This window comes from Geotrypetes seraphini, chromosome 4, assembly GCF_902459505.1.
Source record: "Geotrypetes seraphini chromosome 4, aGeoSer1.1, whole genome shotgun sequence".
NCBI lineage: Eukaryota > Metazoa > Chordata > Amphibia > Gymnophiona > Dermophiidae > Geotrypetes > Geotrypetes seraphini.
Genome location: NC_047087.1, coordinates 114,664,953 through 114,688,027, shown reverse-complemented (window position 1 = coordinate 114,688,027; position 23,075 = coordinate 114,664,953). Strand labels below are relative to the sequence as shown.

Here is a 23,075-nt window from a genome sequence, read left to right as displayed (position 1 = left end):
TGCCTTTGGGTTAGGGAGGAACTTCTTACGATGGCTGTCTCTTTTCAATAATGATCCACTAGCTTGTCTTCAAATAAATGGTAGCTATATGGAGTCTTTTCATATAAAGTGAGGCACTAGGCAAGGTTGTCCCCTGTCCCCCTTAATTTTTGCTTTGGTTATAGAACCTTTGGCTCAAAAGGTTCAGGAGAACACTAGGATTCGGATTGTTATGGTGGGAGATCAAGAATATAAACAGCTTCTATATGCAGATAATGTTTTGTTTATAGTAATTGGCCCTGTGACCTCCCTTCAGACTCTGCTAGAGTGTATGACTTCCTATGGGGCAGTGTCAGGATTTCATCTGAATATTGCTAAATCCGAACCCAGAATCTAGGTACTCGGTTTTAATTTTGATGGAAGGGAACTTTTATTAGATATTTTGGGGTTAACATAGCTGATCTTTCTAAATTGTTTGCTCTCAACTATTCCCCTCTTTTTAAATTGGTATTAGCTGATTTGGATGGATGGGAGGGATTATTTATTTATAAATTTAAATACCGTCTAAAAAAACTAAATGGTTTACAAGAATAAAACATACATAAAATAGACATCACAAGATAAAAAATAAAATCTTTACCCTTAATTAAATTATTCTGCTCTGAGATCAACAAAACACATCAAAGAAATGTGGTAACAAAGAGCTGAGTTTTCAACTGTTTCTTAAATTGTAACCTATTTGAGCATAGTCGTAACTGCCCCACCAGAGCATTCCACAACTTAACACCAGCAATACAAGCAGTCATTGCCCTGGTGTCGGCATATCTCCCCTGCATTATCGGGTCTAGTAACTTTCGATTTTTGGATCGCACAGAACTATTTGGCTGATAAGGGACCACAACTTGGCGAAAGTATCATGGTGTTTGATTGTAAATAGTTTGGTGTACCACAGTAATCACCTTATTCTGAACCCAAACTACTACTGGCGATTTCTTTAAAACTGGCATATGTGCCATCCTATCAACACCCATAACCATCCTAGCTGCAGCATTTTGTACTAACTGCAACAGACTCTCTCTCGCCCTTGAAATACCAAGATAAAGAGTGTTACAGTAATCCAATCTTGACAAACCATCCCCTGCACAACAGCTCTAAAGTCTGAAGGGGAAATCAACGATTTCAGATGATGTAGTATGTGGAATTGGCTAAAACATGCCTTCACAGACTTAATTATTTGCCATTTCATAGTTAAAACTTGAGTATAATACAACCCCTAGAACTGTCATTTCTTTCTTTATAGGTAATGTCAATCAGGCCTTAAATCTTCCCCACTCCTCCCAATCAATATCCAAGATGTCCTGGATGGGTAGGATAAATTTGGTGAATTTGATGATGGTTCTGCCAAAATTTCTATATTTGTTTTCTAGCTTACCACTCCCCATTCTGAAATTGTTTGTATTGAAAAGCCAATTAAAACATTTTTCCTATATTTGGCAACATAAGCCCCCTAGGGTGCAAAAGGAAAGAATGTGTCTAGATCGAGCATTTTTTTTTTTCTATTATTAAACTGCACAGCTCAAAGCAATTCTGGAATGGATGACTTTTCCTACTACATGCTGGATTCAATTAGAGCAGGCACTGGTGAGACCGTTTATACCGAAAGCGTTCCCTTTTTTACTGCTGGAGACTTTTAGATCTGTTTGTCAATGGGCTTCCATCAGGACTGCATACACTCCTAATATTTGGCTTGGGTTGCATTCTAAATTCTTCCCTTCTCAGATCTATTTCTATCACACTCCTATACAATCTGTTCCAGGATTTTCCCTAGGAGGTCTCTTGGGACAGTCTTGGGACTTTCAATTCTAGGTCAATTGGTAGTGGGTAGCCAACTTTCCTCTTTTACAGCGCTTCAGGATGAGTTTGGACTACAGGCTCATAACTACTTCTATTATTGCCAGTTTAAAGATTTCATGAGTGGGAGTGGGAACAGTCCCTTTTTGAAGATTTTTCATCTGGGAATAGGCAGTGGACTTATATTTTGTCTCTACAATGCGCTTTTGTTATGTACACCTCCTATACACATATATGAGAAGCAATGGAAGGCCCTCTTGGGCTATCAATTGTCAGGGGTACAGTGAGAAATTATTTATAATAATTTATTAAAGCCCTCAGTTTCTTCCAATTTGAGAGAACGTGACTATTAAATTATTTTCCAACGGTAATATACCCTGCCTGTCTTCAAAAAAGTTATGAGTCAGGCACAGATGAATGCTAGAGAAGGTGTGGTCAGCTGGGCTCATTTGTTCATATATGGTGGGAGTGTCCCAAAATTCAACATTGGCAAATGGCTCTATTGCTGTTATAGGAGATTTTGAAGATTGTGTTATCTAAGAACATGTATGTGTTTCTATTGAATGGAGCTCCACCAGGAATAGATACTAAAGCAGAACAGCTGGTGTTTTTAATTGCCACGGCTGCTAGGATCTGCCTAGCATCTTGTTGGAAGAGTGCAGCAACCCCTTCTAGGGATCAGCTTTTGACTAAGGTTGATTATATTTATTTTGGTGTCTAAACTGATTGCTTGGAAGAATGGAACTACAGGTTCATTTAGATGTATTAGGCAGCCATATCAGACCTGGTGAGGCCTTCAATCCTAAGTTTGTTGGGTGGATATGTTATTGTTCGCATATGATATATTGTTTGGCTCTAATGTTGTATGTTTCTTGATTTTTTTTCAGAACTGTTACTTGTTGTATTGCAGTATCTTTTTTCTTCCAATAAAATATGTTTAAATGCAAAAAAAAAAAAAAATTAAAATCAGGTGAATAGTAATGTGGAGGGGCATAATCAAAAGAAACGTCTTAAGTCCATTTGGGGTCTAAGTCGCTAGTCATCCAAAGTTGGCAGTGTCTAAAGTCCATTCTCAAAAAATATGCCTAAAATATTTTTTTGCGAGAATCGTCTAACTGTAAGTCCAGCCATTTTGATCACCCAGACCGCTAAGTCATCTATCTTTATACCCCATTCTCGTCCAAAAGTTTGTCTAAGTCAAAAACGCCTAGAAAAAGATCTTTTGGATGTGGGAGGGGCCAGAAAAGTGATGGACTGGCCACCCAGACAAGGCAACAGAGTAGTGGGGCACCTTACAGGGCAAGGCTGTGATCATCACAAAAAGGATGCCACATAAACAATTCACCATAACTCCCTTATAGGTCATGGTGAGCCCCCTAAAACCTACTAAACCCACCTGTCTACAACCCCAATAGTCCTTATGGCTGCAGGTGGCACCTATATGGCAGTAAAGTAGGGTTGGGGGGGGTGCACATGTTCCACCATAAATGCAGTGGTTAGAGTGGCATATGGACCTGGGTCCTCCTCTCTATGGGTCACTAGCCCCCCCCCTGACTCCTTAAGCCACCTCTATACTGCTCTACCAGGCTTTACTATGCCAGGTGCTGATTTGCCAGGAGGCAGGTATGTAAATTTTTATTCTAATTTTTATGGTGTTGTGGGAGGGGGTCAGTGATCACTGGGGCAATGTGTGGGGGTCTGTACTTTGTCCCATGTAGCGTGGCTGTCCCTTGGAATACAGCAAGGACCGACACACAGCCACAATATAGGCCCAGCGTGCTTCCCCAAATGGGAGGAAGTCCATGTACAGGTGGGCTTACCACAAGAAATAAAAGTCAGAATGGCAACCAGATATAAACAGGTAAGCTCTCAATATGTTCATTTATTTTCCATATAGGATGACTCAGACAATAAAGCAGGTCTATCTTTACACAAAAAAACCCCAATGATTTCCTGACCCAGCTGAGTAGGCCAATCATAAAGACTCTACCCTAATGTCCTGGTAAGTTCAAACTATTTTCACCAAAACAAAAAAAAACAACAATCCAAACAAAGAAACTAAGAGTCCCTCAGTCCAGTTATTACAGGGCTTAATCCAACCAAGACACAAAAATGAACAGGTTGGCTTCAAGGTATTTCAAAGCCCCTCTCCTCTGACTAGGTTAGGAGAGATTGGAGAGTCTGCCAAAATTGGCACTTTGAAAAGCACTTCAAAATGCATCCCTCAAGACCCACTCCAAAGATGACGGGCAAACTCAACCCCCCCCCCCACCCCCCCACAATCTCTACAGTTCTTTTATTCAGTACAGACTTTTACTTCTCAGGAGAGACACAAACATCTCCCTATCTTCTGCAGTGCTGGACCCTGCTTGGCTTTAGCAGAGTCCTCAAACCATATTCCTGCCTGCAGCAGCAGCCATCTTAGGCAAAAAAAAAACAAAAAACTCTCAGCAAGGAAACAAAGAAATAAACCAAAATGTCCAGTACTTGGGAAAGTTGAAAATAAAATTTCCCCTTTTCTGAGCCCACCATCAGCTCACATTCATTCAGCTAGTCCAGAGTCCTGGCTTCAGCCAGAAATTGAAAGGAAAAAAAAACAAAAAACCTTTTTTTTTTCCAAAACCACAAGCAAGCTTAACTTACTTCCATGGCCTCCACAATAGGTTGTTCAGGCTTGATTTCCACATCCATGGCCGCAGACTGATTCTGCCCTGCCAGCTCACTGTCCTCCTCAGGATATACCATATCAATGTCTTCTGGCAGTTGGGGTTGCAGAGGCTCCTCCGGCCTAGGAGCTTTCCCGTGCTGCTTCCTTGACTGAGTTTCCCAGGTATCTAAATCCTGCAGAGCCACACCCAGCCCTGCGTGGGGAATGGTCTCTCCTCAGCTCTGACTGCCTCCCAGTCTGTTCAGCCAGCAACTTCAAAATGGATATCCTTAAAGAGACAGAGTCCTGTTTTCTCTGGCTGGGCTTGTAATGTAGTGCAGGTAGTGTTCTGTGCCTAGTGTTTGGTCTGGACTCAGTGGGATCACTATATACTGGAGTCTGCCCCGCAGAGACACATTGATCTGAGCTAACCAGCTTAATAGGGGTATTTCTGTGTCTTTTAACTGGCACAAGGCTGATGCGGGAGTCGGATTTGTGATACCCTGCAGCGCTTATCTGGTCACTTTGGATACCTTTTTGCCACTTAGACTGGTTTTACATGGCCTAAATCACAACATACAAGTTCCATCCAGGCAGCCTCGTTAAACTTTCAGTTATACTTGCAGTATGACTAAGTCTAGATCAGCCCATGTCCCGCCCAAATCTCGCCCTCTCTACTCCTCCTAAAATGCCCCTTTTAGTTCTGGGCATACAGCAGCACTCAAAAGGCCTAAGTTGTTTTTAGATACGTCTATAACCAGTTTCGATTATCGGCACATGGACAACTTGTCTTCTTGATTGTACAAGTGCCAATTTCAGCGGGATTTTAGATTTTTTTTTTTTATTATGAGCCCCCTGCTGTCTGAAATGTCATGAAATAAACTGATATTAGATTTGGGGGAAAAAAAAAAAGGCATTTAAGAACATAAGAACATAAGCAGTGCCTCCGCTGGGTCAGACCACAGGTCCATCTTGCCCAGCAGTCCGCTCCCGCGGCGGCCCGAACAGGTCAAGGCCTGTCTGAGACACCAGAAGGGGCCCCCTTGCCACCTTGGTTTCCCATTGAGTTTTATCTTTCCATCGAAGTCCTAACCCTCCGGTCTTGCACATGCACGACCTGGTTGGCTTTCTATACTTATTACTTGGTTTGCTTTCTATACCTGTGTTACATCCCAGCACCTCTCTCAGTATCCCACGATCCCCCTATCCCCCAGGAATCCGTCCAATCCCTGTTTGAATCCCTGTACCGTACTCTGCCTGATCACTTCCTCCGGTAGCGCATTCCAAGTGTCCACGACCCTTTGGGTGAAGAAAAACTTCCTTGCATTTGTTCTGAACCTATCTCCCTTCAGTTTCTCCGAATGCCCCCTCGTGCCTGTTGACCCCTTCAGCCTGAAGAATCTGTCCCTATCCACCCTCTCTATGCCCCTCATGATCTTGAAGGTCTCTATCATATCTCCCCTGAGCCTCCTTTTTTCCAGAGAGAAGAGCCCCAGCCTATCCAACCTCTCGGCGTATGGGCAGTGTTCCAGCCCTCTTACCAGTTTCGTTGCTCTCCTTTGGACTCTCTCAAGCACTGCCATGTCCTTCTTGAGGTACGGCGACCAATATTGAACGCAGTATTCCAGATGTGGACGTACCATAGCTCTATACAATGGCATGATGACTTCCCGCGTCCTGGTTGTTATGCCCCTCTTTATGATGCCCAGCATCCTGTTGGCTTTTTTCGAGGCTGCTGCGCACTGTGCAGATGGCTTCAGTGATGCATCTACCAGCACACCCAAGTCTCTCTCAAGACTGCTGTCTCCCAATAATGCCCCCCCCAATTTGTATTTGAACAACGGGTTCTTTTTACCTATATGCATGACCTTGCATTTTTCCACGTTAAAGCGCATTTGCCATTTGTTTGCCCAGTCTTCCAGCTTGTCCAGGTCCCTTTGCAGGTCCTCACACTCCTCCCTAGACCTAACTCTGCCGCACAGTTTGGTATCGTCTGCAAATTTTATAACCTCACACTTTGCCTCTTTTTCCAGGTCATTGATAAATATGTTGAAGAGTAACGGCCCCAGCACCGATCCCTGTGGCACACCGCTTGTGACTCCCCGCCAGTCAGAGTAGTGTCCCTTTTAAATTTAAAATCTCAACAGTTATGTATACTTCTGTGGGAGTGTAACTAATTCAATTAATAATCCCTTGCCTGTGGCAAGTAAAATAAAGCATTGGGGGCAACCTGACAAAACATCTGGTTGCCTCATCTGGGCTTCAGTTTTAGAAAGAGTTGTCTTACTACCATAACAACTTTGACAACCAAGTACAAACATGCAGTGTCTGCAAACAACCTCCCCCTGCCAGAAAACAAAACAAAACAAAAAAAACCAACAACAAAATCAATGAAGCATCGAAACATAAAATAGCTTAGAGGGTTGTAGATGTGTATGAACCAGCCTCAGAGCAGGGACTTGAAAAAGAGGTTTGTTTGAAGCCTTGAACTGTGATTTATGCAGCAACTGGCATCGGGAAAGTAGAAAGAGGAGAGCTATACTACAGATTCCACCAGGCTTCCATTAACCCTACGGCACAAGACATGCTGGTGAATCAACCACTGATCAACAGAGATGAAAGTTAGGAAGAGGCTAGCATTCAGCTGAACGGTGAACCGGGTGCAACCTCATTTTAGGTAGAACATTGAAATTGAAATGAGACATCCAGGTTGGGATGTGTGAAATTGAGGTAGTATTTTAGAAAAAAAGATCATCCGATATAGAGTCTTTTCTAAAATGTGTGCAGAAGTGCACATGTATGTATTTAGGAACAGTGTGTAATAATAATAATAACTTTATTTTTTTATACCGCAATACCACAAAACAGTTCAGAGCGGTTTACAGGATAAGAGACTGTACATTTACAGCGAAGTTACAGCTTAGTTATAGCGAAGTTACATCGAGGTTACAGCATATCGAAACACAGTTCAGAGCGATTTATACAATGTAGGTGCAGAGAATTAGTTAACAATTATATGGTATAAACCAGTGACAATTACAAAATGATCTAATAATTGTTGCATGGGGGGAGGGGAAGGGTAGGGAGGGAGGCAAGGGATTATTAGTTTGGTCGGGGGGGCGGGGGTTAGAGGAATTTATCGAAGAGGTATGTTTTTAGAGATTTCCTGAAGGATTGATAAGTTGGGGCAAGAGAGATGAGAGTGGACAGGCAGTCATTCCATTTGCCAGCTTGGAAAGAGAGGGTTTTGTCGAAGAATCTTTTGTGGATGCATCCTTTTGGGGAGGGGTAGGCAAACAGGTGTGCATTGCGTGTACGGTTAGAGCCTGGGAAGGTGAAGTGGCGTGAAAGATATATCGGGGCTGAGCCAGTTAGGGTTTTGAAGCAGAGGCAGGCGAATTTGAAGATGATCCTTGCTTCGAACGGTAGCCAGTGAAGTTTCCTGTAGAAAGGGCTGATGTGGTCTGATTTTTTAAGCCCGTAGATGAGGCGGACTGCGGTATTCTGAATAAGTCGTAGTCGTTTAATGGTTTTCTTGTAGGAGCCCAGATATATGATATTGCAGTAATCCAGGGAGTTTAGAATTAGGGATTGGACCAGCAATCTGAAGGTGGGAAAATCAAAGTAATGTTTGATGGAGCGGAGTTTCCACAGGGTGGAAAAACATTTTTTGACCTGGGTGTTAGTGTGTTCTTCTAAAGTGAGGCCATGTAGATATTGTAGCAGAAGTAACCATCTTACATATCTCCATGTTTAGAAAGTCAGAGGAGGCAATTTGTCATCGTATTTATTGGGATTTATTAACCACCTTTTTCATGAAGAGATTATAGTTACGCATTTGCATTATGTGTGTACAATTGGAATTTCAGAACATAGACATGTAAGTATCGACACACAGATACGTATGTCTGTAATTGTGGAAGCCTATACATCTAAAGGCCCCTATTTAAGTCCAGGGGCCTCAGTCTCTCTGTACTATCCTTTTTCAGGGGAAAAACTTTGGGAACCCATATTGAAAAGATTTATGTGCATAACTTTGAGAGTTGCTTATAACTGGCTCAGTGCATAACTTTATAATCAAATATCACAAAACTCTTAAATTTAGAGGCATAAAAAATTGGGTGCCAGCAGGAGCGGATTTAAGGCAGGGAAAAAATATAGACACTTAGCACTTATTTTCAACACAAGGCTCATAAATTAAGCTCATAAATCCAGGCAAATGATTGGCAGTGCTAAATTTATAAGCACAGAGGTCAATATTTAGCCTGTGGCATTGAATGCCTCATAAGTTGCTTCTGAACACTATCTGAACTAATCAGATATTCAATGCTGGAGTACACACAGCTTCTGGCATTGACTATATGGGTATGACTGCTGACCTGAAAGTTAACCAAGCACTGACCAGTATTCAAACCAGGGTCCAGTGCATGGTTAGGACAGCTGTTTTGTTGTTCTAACTTGATGTGGTTACTTACTTGATTAGCAGACCAAAAATCACAGCTACCAGCTAAGTTGCTGCACTGCTCTAATTTTGCTCCCAACTCCTAATTTATCTGATTAGGGAATGACTGGTTAGCAGACATATCAGATGCTGGTTTGCTGGGCAGGAGCCTCTCTTGCCTGGTTAAACCCTTGTGGATATCAACCCTATAAGAACATTAGAGCTGCCATACTGGGACAGAGCGCAGGTCCATCAAGCCCAGTATCCTATTTCCAACAGTGACCAATCCAAGTCACCTGGCAAGATCCCAAAGACTAGAACATATTTTATGCTGCTTATCCTAAGAATAAGCAGTAGATTTCCCCAAATCCATCTTAATAATAGCTTATGGACTTCTCTTTTAGGAAGTTAACCAAACCTTTTTTAAACCCTGCTAAGCTAACTGCATGTACCACATTCTCTGGCAACAAATTCCGGAGTTTAATTACATATTGAGTGAAGAAATATTTTCTCTGGTTTGTTTTAAATCTACTCTGTAATTGTTTCACTGCAGGCCCCCTAGTCATAGTATTTTGGAAAGAGTAAACAAGTGATTTACACCTACCTGCTCCACTCCATTTTTTATATTATAGACCTCTATCAAATTTTCCCGTGCCAACTCTTCTCCAGACTGAAGAGCCCTAGCTGCTTTAGCATTTCCTCGTAGGGAAGTCGCCCCATCCTTTTTATTATTTTTGTTACCTTTTTCTGTACCTTTTCTAATTCTGCTATATCTTTTTTTAGATGTGGTGACCAGAATTGCACATAACTTTTAAGCTCCTAAATTAAGGTAAATTTTCAACTAAATTAAGGTGAATTTTCAACTGCTCTAGCTGAAAATAGGGCACAAATTTAGGAGCTCAGCTTTTTTTGAATATTGGGCCCTGGGAAAATAAAGGGGAAACCACCCTTTATCCCTCCTGTCTACCACCACTGGAACTGTCTAAATCCAGCCCCATTTTTGGACAGATATTTATATATATTTATGGGGTAAAGACCTTGAACAATTACCGTACTCGTGCCTACTACCTATGGAGAATTCAGGAAACGCCTAAATACTTAAGAAACCAACCTAATCAATCTTAGCCCTCAACAAACGATCGCAAGAACTATCAATCACTAAGTCTGTACTTTGTTTATTCACTCAATCTGTAACATTTCTAATCATTGTAAATCGCATAGAACTTCATGGTCCTGCAGTAAATAATCTTATTATTATTATTACATCCAAAATTATGCATTCAAAGTCTGCAGATTTTAAGAAAAAAGTATTTTAATATCAACTCTAGGTGTTTGGATTCTAAAGGGTTAAAAACTCACTTTGTAAGAAGTTTGCCTCCAAAAGAAAATTATGTGCTCAGTAAACAGAAGGAACAGTGACTTGCAAAATTTGCTCATTCTTCAGTTCAAAACTTGAGTCCTCATTATTTTGCCTTCTAAAAGCACAATGTAAAGTACATCAGTAAAGAATAGATAACAATTTTGGCTTCTAACAATGGAATATAATTGAATCCCTGCCCTCATTCACGATGGCAAGAGGAAAGGCACTGGAAAGCTGGGTCTTACATACAATAATATGAGCCAAACCATAAACTAAAATATGCAGAAGTACCCACGTTCTGCAGTCATCCTGCTTCATCATGCAGACAAAAGCCTTGCACATGGGTTAGTAAGTCCGGGCTGCTTGAAGATGCATTCTGCTCAAATACAGGGAATGTGCCTTCACTCCAAACAAGGATCAGACTCGCTGTCAAGCAGGGCCAGAGCAAGAGCATTAAGCACCTTTCAACTTTGAGCCCCAACTCAATTATATCTTAAGCCCATAGAGCTCTTTCCTGAGATTTTGTACTTAAACTAAACAACCATGGTTAACCCAGCATCAGCTCACCCAGACCAATCTTGTAAAATGTGGAATTGGACATCATACCTTTAAATAGAATGAGGACAATTTAATAAAGCATTTTCCAATATTCAAAGTGATTTAAACAGGCAGGAGAGGTTCCTGCCAACTCGAACTAAGCTCAGTGGGCCAGCCACTGATATTCAGACTTCCAACACTTACCTTCAAGGCACTAAAAAATCAGATTTCCCTGAATACTTTGCATCACTTACCATACCTTACTCCCCCGGCGTGTTCTTTCCGATCATTAAAAAATCAACTGTTAGTTTTTCCTGGCCCTAGGAATACACAACTCAAATCTACATGACATAGAGCTTTTTTTTTTTTTTTTTTTTTTTACCGTACCATCATTGTGGAATACTTTACCAATCTCCGTCAGACCAGAGCTCTTATTTAAAAAAATTTGAATTTGAACTGAAAAATTGGCTCTTTAACCAATCTTTTCATAAGGTACAGGATAGTCATGGTCTCTGATCTGCACTTTTTCCATTGAACCTCCCTTTCATCAGTCCCTTACCTCATCCCCTGTGGTGTACCAAGGGCTGTGGAGGTGGGGGGGAGGGTTCCATTCCAGGTGCACGGAGCTTGAGGATGCTGGAGTGGTCGTGGTTCTGCAGTCCGTCTATGTGCACCTGTTGGTTCCGCAGGCCCCTGCCCTTTCTGATATCAACTTCCTGTTCCTGGGTGGGAGACTAGAAAAGCCAATGACCTACAACCCTGTGACCGATCCACACACCTTCCCACCGCCCGGAGGAGGGAGGTGTTCTGCCCCCAGTTCCCACCCTGCCAGGTATGCTCACCCTCCTATTGCTTTTGCTAATTTTGTTGTGTAAGCCTAAGTTTCAGCACTGATCTTTCAGCACCATATAAAGAATCCGGGAGAAATTCTGAACATGCATAGAGCAGATGTGTGCTATCTGTGACCCCATTTATGAAAAGCACACTGACACCTACATTAAATCTCTGTAGGAACCCTGTTATAAATTACCCTCCTCCCCAAAAGGACAATTTTCCAAAATCATTCACCTAGGTAACTGAATATTTATCCAGGTTAAAATTTGCACCGAAAGTTCTTTGAGTTTGTGTGGCGGTTAGGACCTATTATTTTGTTTTGACTACTCCTAGTCTTTGCTGCCTCCATCCCCCAGAAGCTGCCACCTTAGGCAACCATTTAGTCTACCCAGTCATGAAGCCAGCCCTGCTGCCAAGTCATTCATTGAGGCCTCGATCATCACACTCTAGTAGGCAGAAAAAAAAAGAATGCATTCCCAATAACAAACACCAGAAAGAGAGGCTATTTCAGTGTTTTTGCTGTTTAGTGTATGCCCTAGATTTCAAGCTCGTTAAATATCCTCCACATCCATGACTCACAGGGGTTCTGATCCTTATTTTTTACTTTTTTCAGTGGAAGGGAGGGGGATGCATATTAAAGCAGTGTTATTTGCCAAGTTCATTTTCCAATTTCCAATGTGTGTGTGTAAAGGAAATATGACTACTCCTCTCCCCCCCCCCCTTTTTTGTTTTTTTTACTAAGCCACGGTAGAGGTTTCTACCATGGCCCAGAGCGCTAAATGCTCCAATGCTGCTCCGAAGCACCTAGAATTCCTATGAGAGTCAGAACATTTATCAATCTAGGTCACGGTAGGTCCAAAGATTTTACCACTTTCCTTTAAAAATTATAAATGTATTAACATTTTATAATCTTGTCTCCTCTAAAATTTTCTTATATCATGTATTCCAACAGTAGGTTACATATGTCCCTCTTTCCCTTTCCAAGTCTCCCATTCAACAGCTTGCACATTAGCATGTACAAATAGAAAACTTATAGAACAAGACATCAGCATCATTAGGAAACTTTAATTATTCTCTTTCTATTCCCAGCTTGCTCTCATTCTTGGCCCAGCACATAAGTTCTTCTCGTTCTTATTTAGCCTTTGGAGTGGGCTACCTGTGGCCCATGGGCGGAATGCAGCCTTCCACTGAATTTTATGCAAAACCATGGAAAGTATATACAAAAAATGTCATTAACCAGAGTTTTGGTGATTTTTAAATAATGTATTTTGCAAATATTTTCAGAATAGCAACTCAGACAGTTTATATCCATTGTTTTTAATTTACATTTTTTGTTCTAATATTATATAATGTTGTGGCCCGCAAGGGATAGTACTGATATTTGTGTGCTCTCCCCCTCCCCCCCCCCCACTCCCCTGGTGTGCGAAGGTTGTTCATCCCTGATGTAGAGCAAAGTCCAGCTAGAATCACTGACAAGTCAAATTACTATAAGTGGCAAACTATAGGTAAAAAGAGTGAAAATGAGCATGCAATGAAACATTTTAGACCAGGCCTGCTTTAAGCCATCATATACATTAGCTATTTCATATCCTTATGCTTGAGTCTCTTTAGATCTTATCTAGTAATGTTGGTCTTTTACAGAAAATGCAGGGAAACCATGCCATAATGACAGTGCAGCCTAAAGGCAAGAAGCCCAAAATATCTAGAGAAACTGAAGGTTTGGCAGAAGACCACTTACCTAGTTCTCTCAGTCTTACCCATTTGTGCCTGCCTATTCTGCTGTCATGGGGTCGGGCTGGATTCATGGTCCTCTCCTTCCCTCTGCGATTCTCTTCTATCTCTCTCATGCATGCTTGAATTCTGCCATTGTTTTGGCTCCTCTAAGATCATCTAGAAGTCTGCTCCAGGTGCTCACAACCCCCTGGTTGGAATAATATTTCCCACATTCCTTTTGCGCTTCTCTTTAAGGAATGACCCCTGTCTTTTTCATGTTAAATTTTGTTCTTCCACTTAAATTTTGGAAGTGACTGAAGGTGTGGTTCCTTCACAAAGTATTTAACCAAGAACTGTATGTGACATAGTATAACTGGGTTAGAAGTATTCTTGTATTGCTGAATAGTATATGAAGGAGAGTTGGGAGGGTTTAGAGAAATTTTAATTGTACAAAGCTAGGGTTGGTGAGGATTGGAATTTTGGTTTGGTATGGAGGAGCAGCCTAATAGTTAGTGCGGTGGGTTCAGAACCTATGGAGCTGGGTTTGATTAACACTATTTATTTAACAAACTTATATCTTGCCTAATAACCTAATCAAGTCAATTAACACTCTATTGACTCGGGTACAAAAATGATAAGATTATGAGCCCACTATGGTCAGAGAAAGTACTTGCATATAATATATGTAAACTGTGTTGGCTGTACTGTACCTACTGAAAGGCTGTAAATAAAATCTATGGTTGTTGACCCCTTTTATGTTTATGTTTTTTTATACCCCGTTTTTGATTGTCAGTGGGCATTGTAATCTGCTTAACATTTTTAGACATGTAGAATAAACTATTTTGAAATAAATTAGTACAATTTTCTAGTACTCTTATTGAAGTGTTTTGGATATTTGCGTGTTTGCATTATAACTTCCCTTTTCTAATGGCTACTCTTTCTTTCTCTATACGGCTGACCCTCCAGGCCAGGCTCCATTTGGCTAGCCTCCTTTTCAATTGCCTCTGCCTTGTTAATGCCTTATTAGACAGTCGCACCAGAGATTTATACAGAGAGATTTTTACTTTCCCCTTTGTATTACTTAGAACTTACGGTATTTGTGCACCCAAGTGTACTATTTGCTTTTGCAACCGCTTCTTTATAATCTATGGATTATCTTGAAGTCACCAGAGATAATGACACCTCCCCCTGGTCTTTCTTGATTGGCAACTGCTAGTTCTTTACTTCTGAAAATACATTTTTCTTGTGGATTCCTCCCACTATAAGAGCATCATTTCACTTTTTTTTTTTAAATTAAAGTGTACTTGCATCTTATTTAGCTCCTGGGGTATGTCCATACTGTTTAAATTTCCCTTATACCTGTTATCCTATGTCACTTATAAAGATGTTGAAAAGGACCGAGTCTTGCACTGGTCCTCCTGGCACACCAGAGTGGTTCCCATTTACTTTTATTTTGAAATTGGCTCATGGTTTTTCAGTTGTAGCTCAAAATGAGCAACATTCAGGTGCAAGTATTTCTCTGTCCCTGCAGAGCTTATAAACTAACCCCCTGTTTTACTAAGGTGCGTTAAGCGTTATAGCTTGTGTTTAGTGCATACTAAATCTACACGTGCATTAAACGCTAACGCGTCTATAGACTAACATGCATGCATTAGCACACGCTAACATAGCGCACCTTAGTAAAAGGAGCCCTAAGTTTATGCCTAAGGTAATGAAGTTAAGTGACTTGCCCAAGGTCACAAGGAGCAGCAGTGAGATTTGAACCTGATTTCCCTGGTTCTCAACCATTAGGCTACCTCAGGCTTCATCTTATGAATCCTATGCCTTAACCATCTTGTCACCCATTTTATAATGTTTCTTTCGGCTCCCAGTCAGTCTAGCTTGTTTACATATCTTCTCCCTAGAACAGTATCAAACACTTTACTGAAATTTAGAAAAAAAACAAAACCCACATCTATTTCGTATTCTATTCTTTCTTTCTTTCCTGCTGAAATCAGTGAAGCTCAGGAAGATTTTCTCCTTGTGAAATCATAGAAGCAGAATTCAAAAATTATAATAATTAGCAATATTTTTTGTTCTCTTTTTTATAGCTGGGGTGTAAATTAATGCAGGCTGATATTCAAATAACTTATATAGTTAGCAGGTGCTGCTAAGTGGATTAAGTGCCAGTGAATGGAATATTTATTCAGTGGCACTAAGGCCCTGATTCTATAAAAGATTCCTAGTTAAGTGCCTAGATCAGCACATTAGCTAATCTGGGCACTTAACTTACCCCCTCCATCCTTTTACTAAGCCGTGGTAGCGGTTTCTACCATGGCCCCGAGAGCTAACCCCAGATTCTCTATAGGGTGCTGATATTGGCATCCACCAATTATATGGCAATCATGAGTCGGTGCTGTCGAGAGACTCGCATCTCTATGAAAGATAGGATCTGGAAATATAGGCCAGGGTTTTTCCAGGTCTACATTTCCAGCGCCTATCTTTGTCGTGAATTGAGCCTATGTAGGTGTGCCGCCTAATGCCATTTCTAGTGTTAGCCATGCCCATAGTGGCATTAGGCGGCCTAAAGCACCAACGTAGGCTCAATTCCAGCATGTATTATTTAGGTGCTAGTAGGCGCTTTAATGGTGCATTTTATTTGCCATTTTGAACGATGTTTGTTAATTAATTTAGGCACTGGTAGGTTATCTACTGGTGTCTAAATTTAGGCACTATTTCTAGAAGAAAGGTTTGGGCAATTTCTTGGAGGAAAAGTCCATAGTCTGTTATTGAGAAAGACATGGGGGAAGCCACTGCTTGCCCTGGATTGGTAGCATGGAATGTTGCTACTCTTTGGGTTTTGGCCAGGTATTAGGGACCTGGTTTGACTACCATGAGGACAGGCTACTGGGCTTGATGGACCATTAGTCTGACCCAGTAAAGCTATTCTTATGTTATGTTCCCTTTAAATGCTCGGACGCTTATAGAATTCCTATGAGTGTCAGAGCAACGTCAGAGTATTTATTGCCCTGAGCCACAGTAGAAACCTCTACTGCAGCTTAGAAAAAGAGAGCCTTAATTTTTTAGGGCTCCTTTTACAAAGACGGCTTTGTAAAACAGGAAGTTAATTAGGCTTAATTGGCACTGTTAATTGAAAATCACAATTAATTACTGATTTAAAAAAACTAATTAATTAGATGGTAGACGCCTATAACTTCCAGGTAGAAAGCATGGTCAAGGGGCAGATCTTGGGTGTGATTTGTTTGTAGGTACCTAAATTGGACTTAGGCACTAGTATGTAGGCTAAGAAAACCTGGCATATATAGGGGGCACCTAAGGTTTTGACGCCTCAACGACAAGATGAAAGCACACAAAGATTTTTGAACAATACACCCTTAGCTGATCTAATGACATCCTGGCCTCACGACTCCCTCGTTGTGTAGTAAGATGGGGGCAGGGGGGTGTCCGTCCTGGTTGCCATGTTGGTGGGGGCACCAGCACCCTTTCTCTTTTCCGCCCCTGCCTCTTCCCACTCCTCCCCCGTACCTATGGCTGTTCACTGCCACGAGCAACAACTTTAATGTGCTCCTCACGACCGCATCGTCTCTCCCGCTGATGTCACTTCTGGGTGCCGTGTATAAGAAGTAATGTCAGCGGGAGATATGACGAGGTCGCAAGGAGCACGTTGAAGTTCTTATTGCTCGTAGCGGTAAACAACTAGAGGTACGGGGAAGGAAAGGGGGGGCGCATGTGCAGCAGGGGGAATTGGGGAAGGAGTGGGGGCAAAGACAAGGGCAGGAAATGGGCGCCCCTGCCCTAGGTATCTCTCACCCTTGCTGTATATGAATATTAAGTTATTTTTTTTACCCGTGGCAGCTAACATATAAACCCCCCTAAAAAAACTACTGAGCAGTGCAAGCTGAATATTGGCTCCATAATGATTTTTGGGACCTTTTACTAAGGTGCACCAACAGATTATGCACAATAACATTCGGAAATGTACAAAATGTTGCACAGTCCATAATATACTTATGGGCTGCATGGCACTTAATGCACTCTAATTCATTAGTGTACCTTAGTAGAAGGACCCCTTAATTTGTCATTTGGTCTCCTTTGTCATCTTTGCAAAGTATAAAGGTGCATCTGGTAGTTGAAGGGTGTGACCGCAAGAAGATGTGGATAGGGTAGGTCTGAGCTATGCATGCTTAGGAGAAAGATTACAAGAAAGAGTGATGTCTAGTAGGCAGTGGGAAGATGAAGGAAGAGGTGTGGAGCATGTAGCTAGTCTGTTGAGATACTTGTGTTATAGGTAGGGTTTATCAAGTCAGTTTTCCCACAGATAAGTATCACAATAAATTGTTGCCATCACAGACCTATGGTTTCTCATGACAAGAAATGTCTTGAAGGATTTTTATAGATGCCATCTTAGATGGAATTGGGTAGAAATTAAAAAAAAAAAAGTTGAACTGTGTGGTCTGAGCTGACTCATGATTTTACATGATCGAAACATTCAAAATACTGAAGGGAATAGACTTAGTAGAAAAAGACAGACTGTTCACCCTCTCCAAGGTAGGGAGAACGAGAGGACACATTATAAAATTGAAAGGGGATAGATTCCGTACAAACGTAAAGAAATTTTTCTTCACCCAGAGAGTGGTAGAAAACTGGAACACTCTTCCAGAGTCTGTTATAGGGGAAAACACCCTCCAGGATTTCAAGACAAAGTTGGACAAGTTCATACTAAACTGGTGAGACTGGACTCATTTGGAGTACTGGTCTTGACCTTGGGGCCGCCGCGTGAGCGTACTGCTGGGCAGGATGGACCATTGGTCTGATCCAGCAGCGGCAATTCTTATGTTAGAAAAATAGTAATTGAACCAATATCCATGTACACTTATATTTTCACTGACAGTTGGTCTTATATGAATAAAAAGGTGGAAGTAGGGCATCAAGAAAATGTATCCAGATAGCAATATTCAGACAATATCCAGATAAATTATACATTTAGGGGTCCTTTCACTAAAGTGAGCTGGCCATTTTATTGTGCACTAAACTTTAACGCGTCCATTATAGTCTATGGATGAGTTAGCGTTTAGCGAGCGCTAATATTTAGCGCACGCTAAAATGGCTAGCGTGCCTTAGTAAAAGGACTCCTTAATTTAGCAGGCTTCAACTAAACATGTAGTGCAGGCATGGTGACTACATAATACAGATATTCAGTGCTGCTAGCTACATCAGGGCCAGATTAAAGCCAACTGATGCCCTAAGCCAGGGATAGGCAATTCCGGTCCATCTCAAGGTAGAAGTGCATGCAGATCCATCCCGTGCATATTCATTGTGGATATCCTGAAAACCTGACCTGGCTCCAGCTCTCGAGGACCGGAATTGCCTACCCCTGCCCTAAGCACAGCTCAACAACAGTGCCCCTCGATCTTTCCATTGCTTAATTGAAAAAAAACATTGTGGTCTAGATTCTATAAACGGCACTGAATAGTGCCTACATTTTTGAAAAAATGGTGCCATTAAAGATGTAGGTGCCACTCCCTTAGTCCAGATTTTCACTTGCCTAATTTGGTGGCGCCTATCTTAGACACCTAATGACGCCTAAGTCAACTATGCCTATTCTCTGCCCATATCCAAGCCTACTTTTTAACATAGGCATCGTTAGGCATCCCTAGGCATTGGATGGCGTCTCCACTTAGGTGTCACTAGGTGGCCTAATAGTTTGGCATCAAACTTAAATTGCTTAATTTTTATTTATTTTTTTTTTTTTTGATTGGCTGAAAATCGGCATGGTCAATTACCACGCCAATTAAGCCAATTAAAAAAAAAAATCCCCCCTTTTACGAAACTGTGCAAGCGATTTTTAGCACTGTCTGGTGCTCTGAATGCTCTGTGCTGCTCCGACGCTCCTATAAAAACCGCTTGTGTGATTTTGTAAAAAGGGGGGGAGGGATTAAGTTTGGTGCAGATCCTGAACTTAGGCATCGCTAGGTGGCTGTGATTAGGGTGCCTAACGCTGCCTAAATAGGGTGCCGTTTATAGAATATGGCCGTTTGAGTCAATAAATGCTAAGAAACATCATTACTGTATGAAATAAAATATCATTTATATTTATAATGATTAGAAAAACACCAAAATTCATGTGGGATAATGGGTGTGGCAGACGGCAGTGAAAGAGTTAAGGGCATGTTAGTTAGGGGGGAAACTTCTGCAGTGCCCCCTTCCTTGGTTCCCTAAGCATGCACTTATTTTCCTTAATTGGTAACCCAGGGCTGAGCTATATACAGTATACAGTGGCAATGAACATACTTATTAATGTAAACACTTGCATTGGTATTCATTACAGTTGCCTTACCAGCTGAATACTGGCCCCATTATTGGCTTGTCATACAAAGTCATGGTCATGAGTACTGGCACAGCAAATGTGTCACAGCCCATAGGAATTGAACTGGCTGTGTCACATTTGCTGCAGGAGACTAGCTACCATGGCTTTGTAAATGGAGGGGAGGGGCACTATGTTTTTATTCCATAGGATATAAAAGGGGCTAAGGGGGTCAAGCAAGTAGCCATCTGGGCTTGCCCCTGCTCAGGCCTCTAGAGATCCCAAGCAGGTAAATAAAAGCCACATATATGTGTGGGGGGAGGGGGGGAGGGAGGGAGGGGGGAGGCAGGATGAAGTCCAATAAGGGACAATATAGGTAATTCTTGAACAAGTTGTGTTTTTTTTTTTAAAGTGAGATTCAATATAACCCAGTTTTCAATCACTATTTGCCAGAATTCAAAACCATTGGAGGTTGGCCTGAGCAGCACATTTTGAAGGAAGGGACACCCCTCTCAACAACTCTGAAGTGTCATTTCCCATGGGTTTCTATTCTATTGTATTTTTAGGAAGCAGGAACAGGTTCCATTATGCTTCCACCTGTAAACTTTGCACAGAAAAACAAATTGTTTTCTTTCTGGAAGCATGGGAAACCTGGAGGGACTATTTTTTTTAGACTGAGATGGGTATGGATGGGGAGGAATCTAGAGATCATTGCTTTCTTCACATATACTCTCTTGAAGCCAGGATTATGATTTTTTTTTTCCTTCTAAGCATATTTGTTGCCTCATCCAAAATTAGATCTGCTATAAGATTTCTCAAATCTCTATCTAGTTCCCCTCCCCCAAATCAAGCAAGAAGAACCCTTAGATAAGAGAGACACATATACCAGGTACACACATTAAAAGGTGGGTTTTTTTTGGGGGGTAGGGGGTTATGCATGACTGTCAAACCCAAAATTGCTCTTCTAAATTAATTAGCATCTAAGAGAAATATCCATGTTTGAGCACCTATCAGTATCCTACTCCCTTTGCTATCAAGCGGTATCTCAAAATGTTAAAATGTACTTGTGTCTAAAGCACTCATTGAACAACTCTTGCTCAGCAGCTTAAGTGTGTGTAAAATTATGGATGAGGTGGGGTGGGAACCTTGGAGAGCAGAAAACCCTGTTGCACATCTGGGACTGCACTGCTGGCTCGCTCACTTAGATTTTTCAAGTTGTTGATGCTTATTGCAACATACACTCACAAATGAGCAAACAGCCAAAGAAGCTCAAACTGCATAGCTAGCCTTTGCACACTGTACATCGGGCTCTCCTGCAAGTTTCGGCCTTATCTGCAGCTCAGCTCACTGGGACCAGGGAGAAAGTTTTCTTAATTGTTCATCCCTTTCGGTGGAATTCTTTAGCTGACAATATCGTTATGCCGAGATTTTCTGGAATTTTGAAACGGGTCTAAAAAAAATGGCTCTTCAGAAAGTCCTTTGATCTGAAGTAATGTAGGTGTCGATTTATAATATTTATTGTTGACGGCTCTAGTTTACAAGAGTGAATGAATATTCAATATAAGTTGAATGGGCTCATGAATTTTGGATGTTGTAAGATTCACTATATGCCATGAGTACGTGATACTTCGATTATATTTGTACATCACCTAAAGCAACTGTAATGCCCATAGTGCAATAAATCTAAAAATGAAAATTCATTGATATGCAGCGATCACCATCTAGTATTTTTCCACACACACTACAAAAATACAGCAGGTACTCAGCTCCTGTGTGACTCAGCCTATACACAGACCTGCATTATTCTTCTCCCCTGTATCAAAACACAAGAGACCAGATCGCATAAGGACTTGCCTGCAAGAGAAAAATGCCTCCCTCATACATTGCACTGGTTACAAGCCCAGCACCATCAAAGTACCATCAGTTGCATCCACAATTGACGAAACGTGTGATTTAAGAAAGCTGGCGTGCTGCCCCCTACCTGAGGATGGCTGTATCTCCCTGCCGGACTGTGATGTTGTCGGTGCTCCGGGAAAAATCCACGCTGCGGACTGGCAGCCCTGTGGGGAGAAGGCAGAGCAATCTGAGTAGGATCCGGTACAGCTGGCTCCAGTCCTGAGGCGCCCTCCCGACCATGGTCTCAGTTCACAGGAGAGTGACCAAATTTTACACACACACACCAAAAAGAAAAAATATATATCTATATATATATTTAAAAAAATGAACAGAAAAAAAAGGGTGCTTGCACACAAACCCACCAAAATTTGTTATATGTTAACAGCTACTTTAGTTGGTTTATTTGTTAAATTAAGCACCAAGGATAAAGAGCAGGAGGGGGTTTAGTTCTTTCCAGTTTAGTGGGGTGGGGGGAGATGGATTCCTCACAAGCTTTTTGAAGAAAACCAAAAAGTAATAAGAAAGGACCCGGGTGAGGGAAACAAGCCAAATGCTGAACAATCCCAGTGCAGCGCAGAAAGTGAATTGCTGTCGCTGCCTGTAGCCTGCACGAGCTGCACTTCCAGCAGTGGGTCTGTAATCTGGAGCTGTACAATGTGCTGCTTTTACTAACCCACTTTCCCAGGCAGCGAGAGAAAGAGAGAGAGGGAGGGTGGGAAGGAGAGAGAGAGAGGAGGATCCAACTGGTGAAACAGAAGCTGAAAAGCATCGGCTGCAGCAGTGAGGAACGAGGGGAAAATCCCCTCACAAGAGCCGCCTCCTCAGCACGCTCCTTTCCCTAACTCTCCTGCCTGCCATCACTCTCTCCTCCTGCGTCCCCCTGGCTGTTCTTCCCCAGGTCCCCCTGCTTTACACCACTGCCCCCCCCCCCCCTCCAGCAGCCTTGATAAAAGTCTGATGCTTCTTTAGGTTGTCACGACAACAGCTCCGTCTAAGGCCAGGCTGCTCTCTTTCAGAAGATGTGCTGATGTTGGCGAGAGGCACACAGGAGGGAAGAAATGGAAAGAAGAGAAGCAAAGGAAGGAGAAAACAGCCAGGCATGCATGCAGAGTTAATGCAAGGAATGAAATTCATGCCAATCAATTGCATCTTTCATAATATCATTTTACCTACAGTGGGATGTGATTCCCCTCATTTCTACTTTTCTTTTACCAAATAAAAACCAGAGCGGTTCTTTTCCTTTGCCCTCTCTGATTGTGGGTTCCTTTTATTTCTTTGGTAGAATGGCTTCCAAAACAATGGCAGCATTGAGAAGCCTAGCGCTGTGTTACACTTCAGTGTGTGCGTCTGTGAATGCCTGGTCTGTCTCCCTACAATACCCGCAGTGACAGCTGAGCCCGGACGCCCTCGTGCGCTTACTTTGAAGTAGATGTGAAACTTTCACTCGGCGAGCCAGGTTCAGAACATTGCAACTGAACAGAAAAATGCTGTTTTAATGCTGACGCCTCACCTC

General features: G+C 41.9%; 1 protein-coding gene across 6 annotated transcripts in view; it reads right to left on the bottom strand.

The window, feature by feature from the left end:
- Nucleotides 1–22,772, bottom strand: part of LSAMP (limbic system associated membrane protein) — a 1,229,080-nt gene extending 1,206,308 nt beyond the window's left edge. For 5 of the 6 annotated variants that reach the window (XM_033941210.1, XM_033941211.1, XM_033941212.1 and 2 more), the window contains exon 1: nt 21,648–22,232. In XM_033941210.1, the coding sequence (XP_033797101.1) occupies nt 21,648–21,802 (155 nt within the window). In that variant the 5' untranslated portion in view covers nt 21,803–22,232. Of the gene's footprint in view, nt 1–21,647; nt 22,233–22,735 lie in introns of those variants that run through there. The other variant, XM_033941214.1, reaches the window with a different exon arrangement.
- Nucleotides 22,773–23,075: the final 303 nt, after the last annotated feature.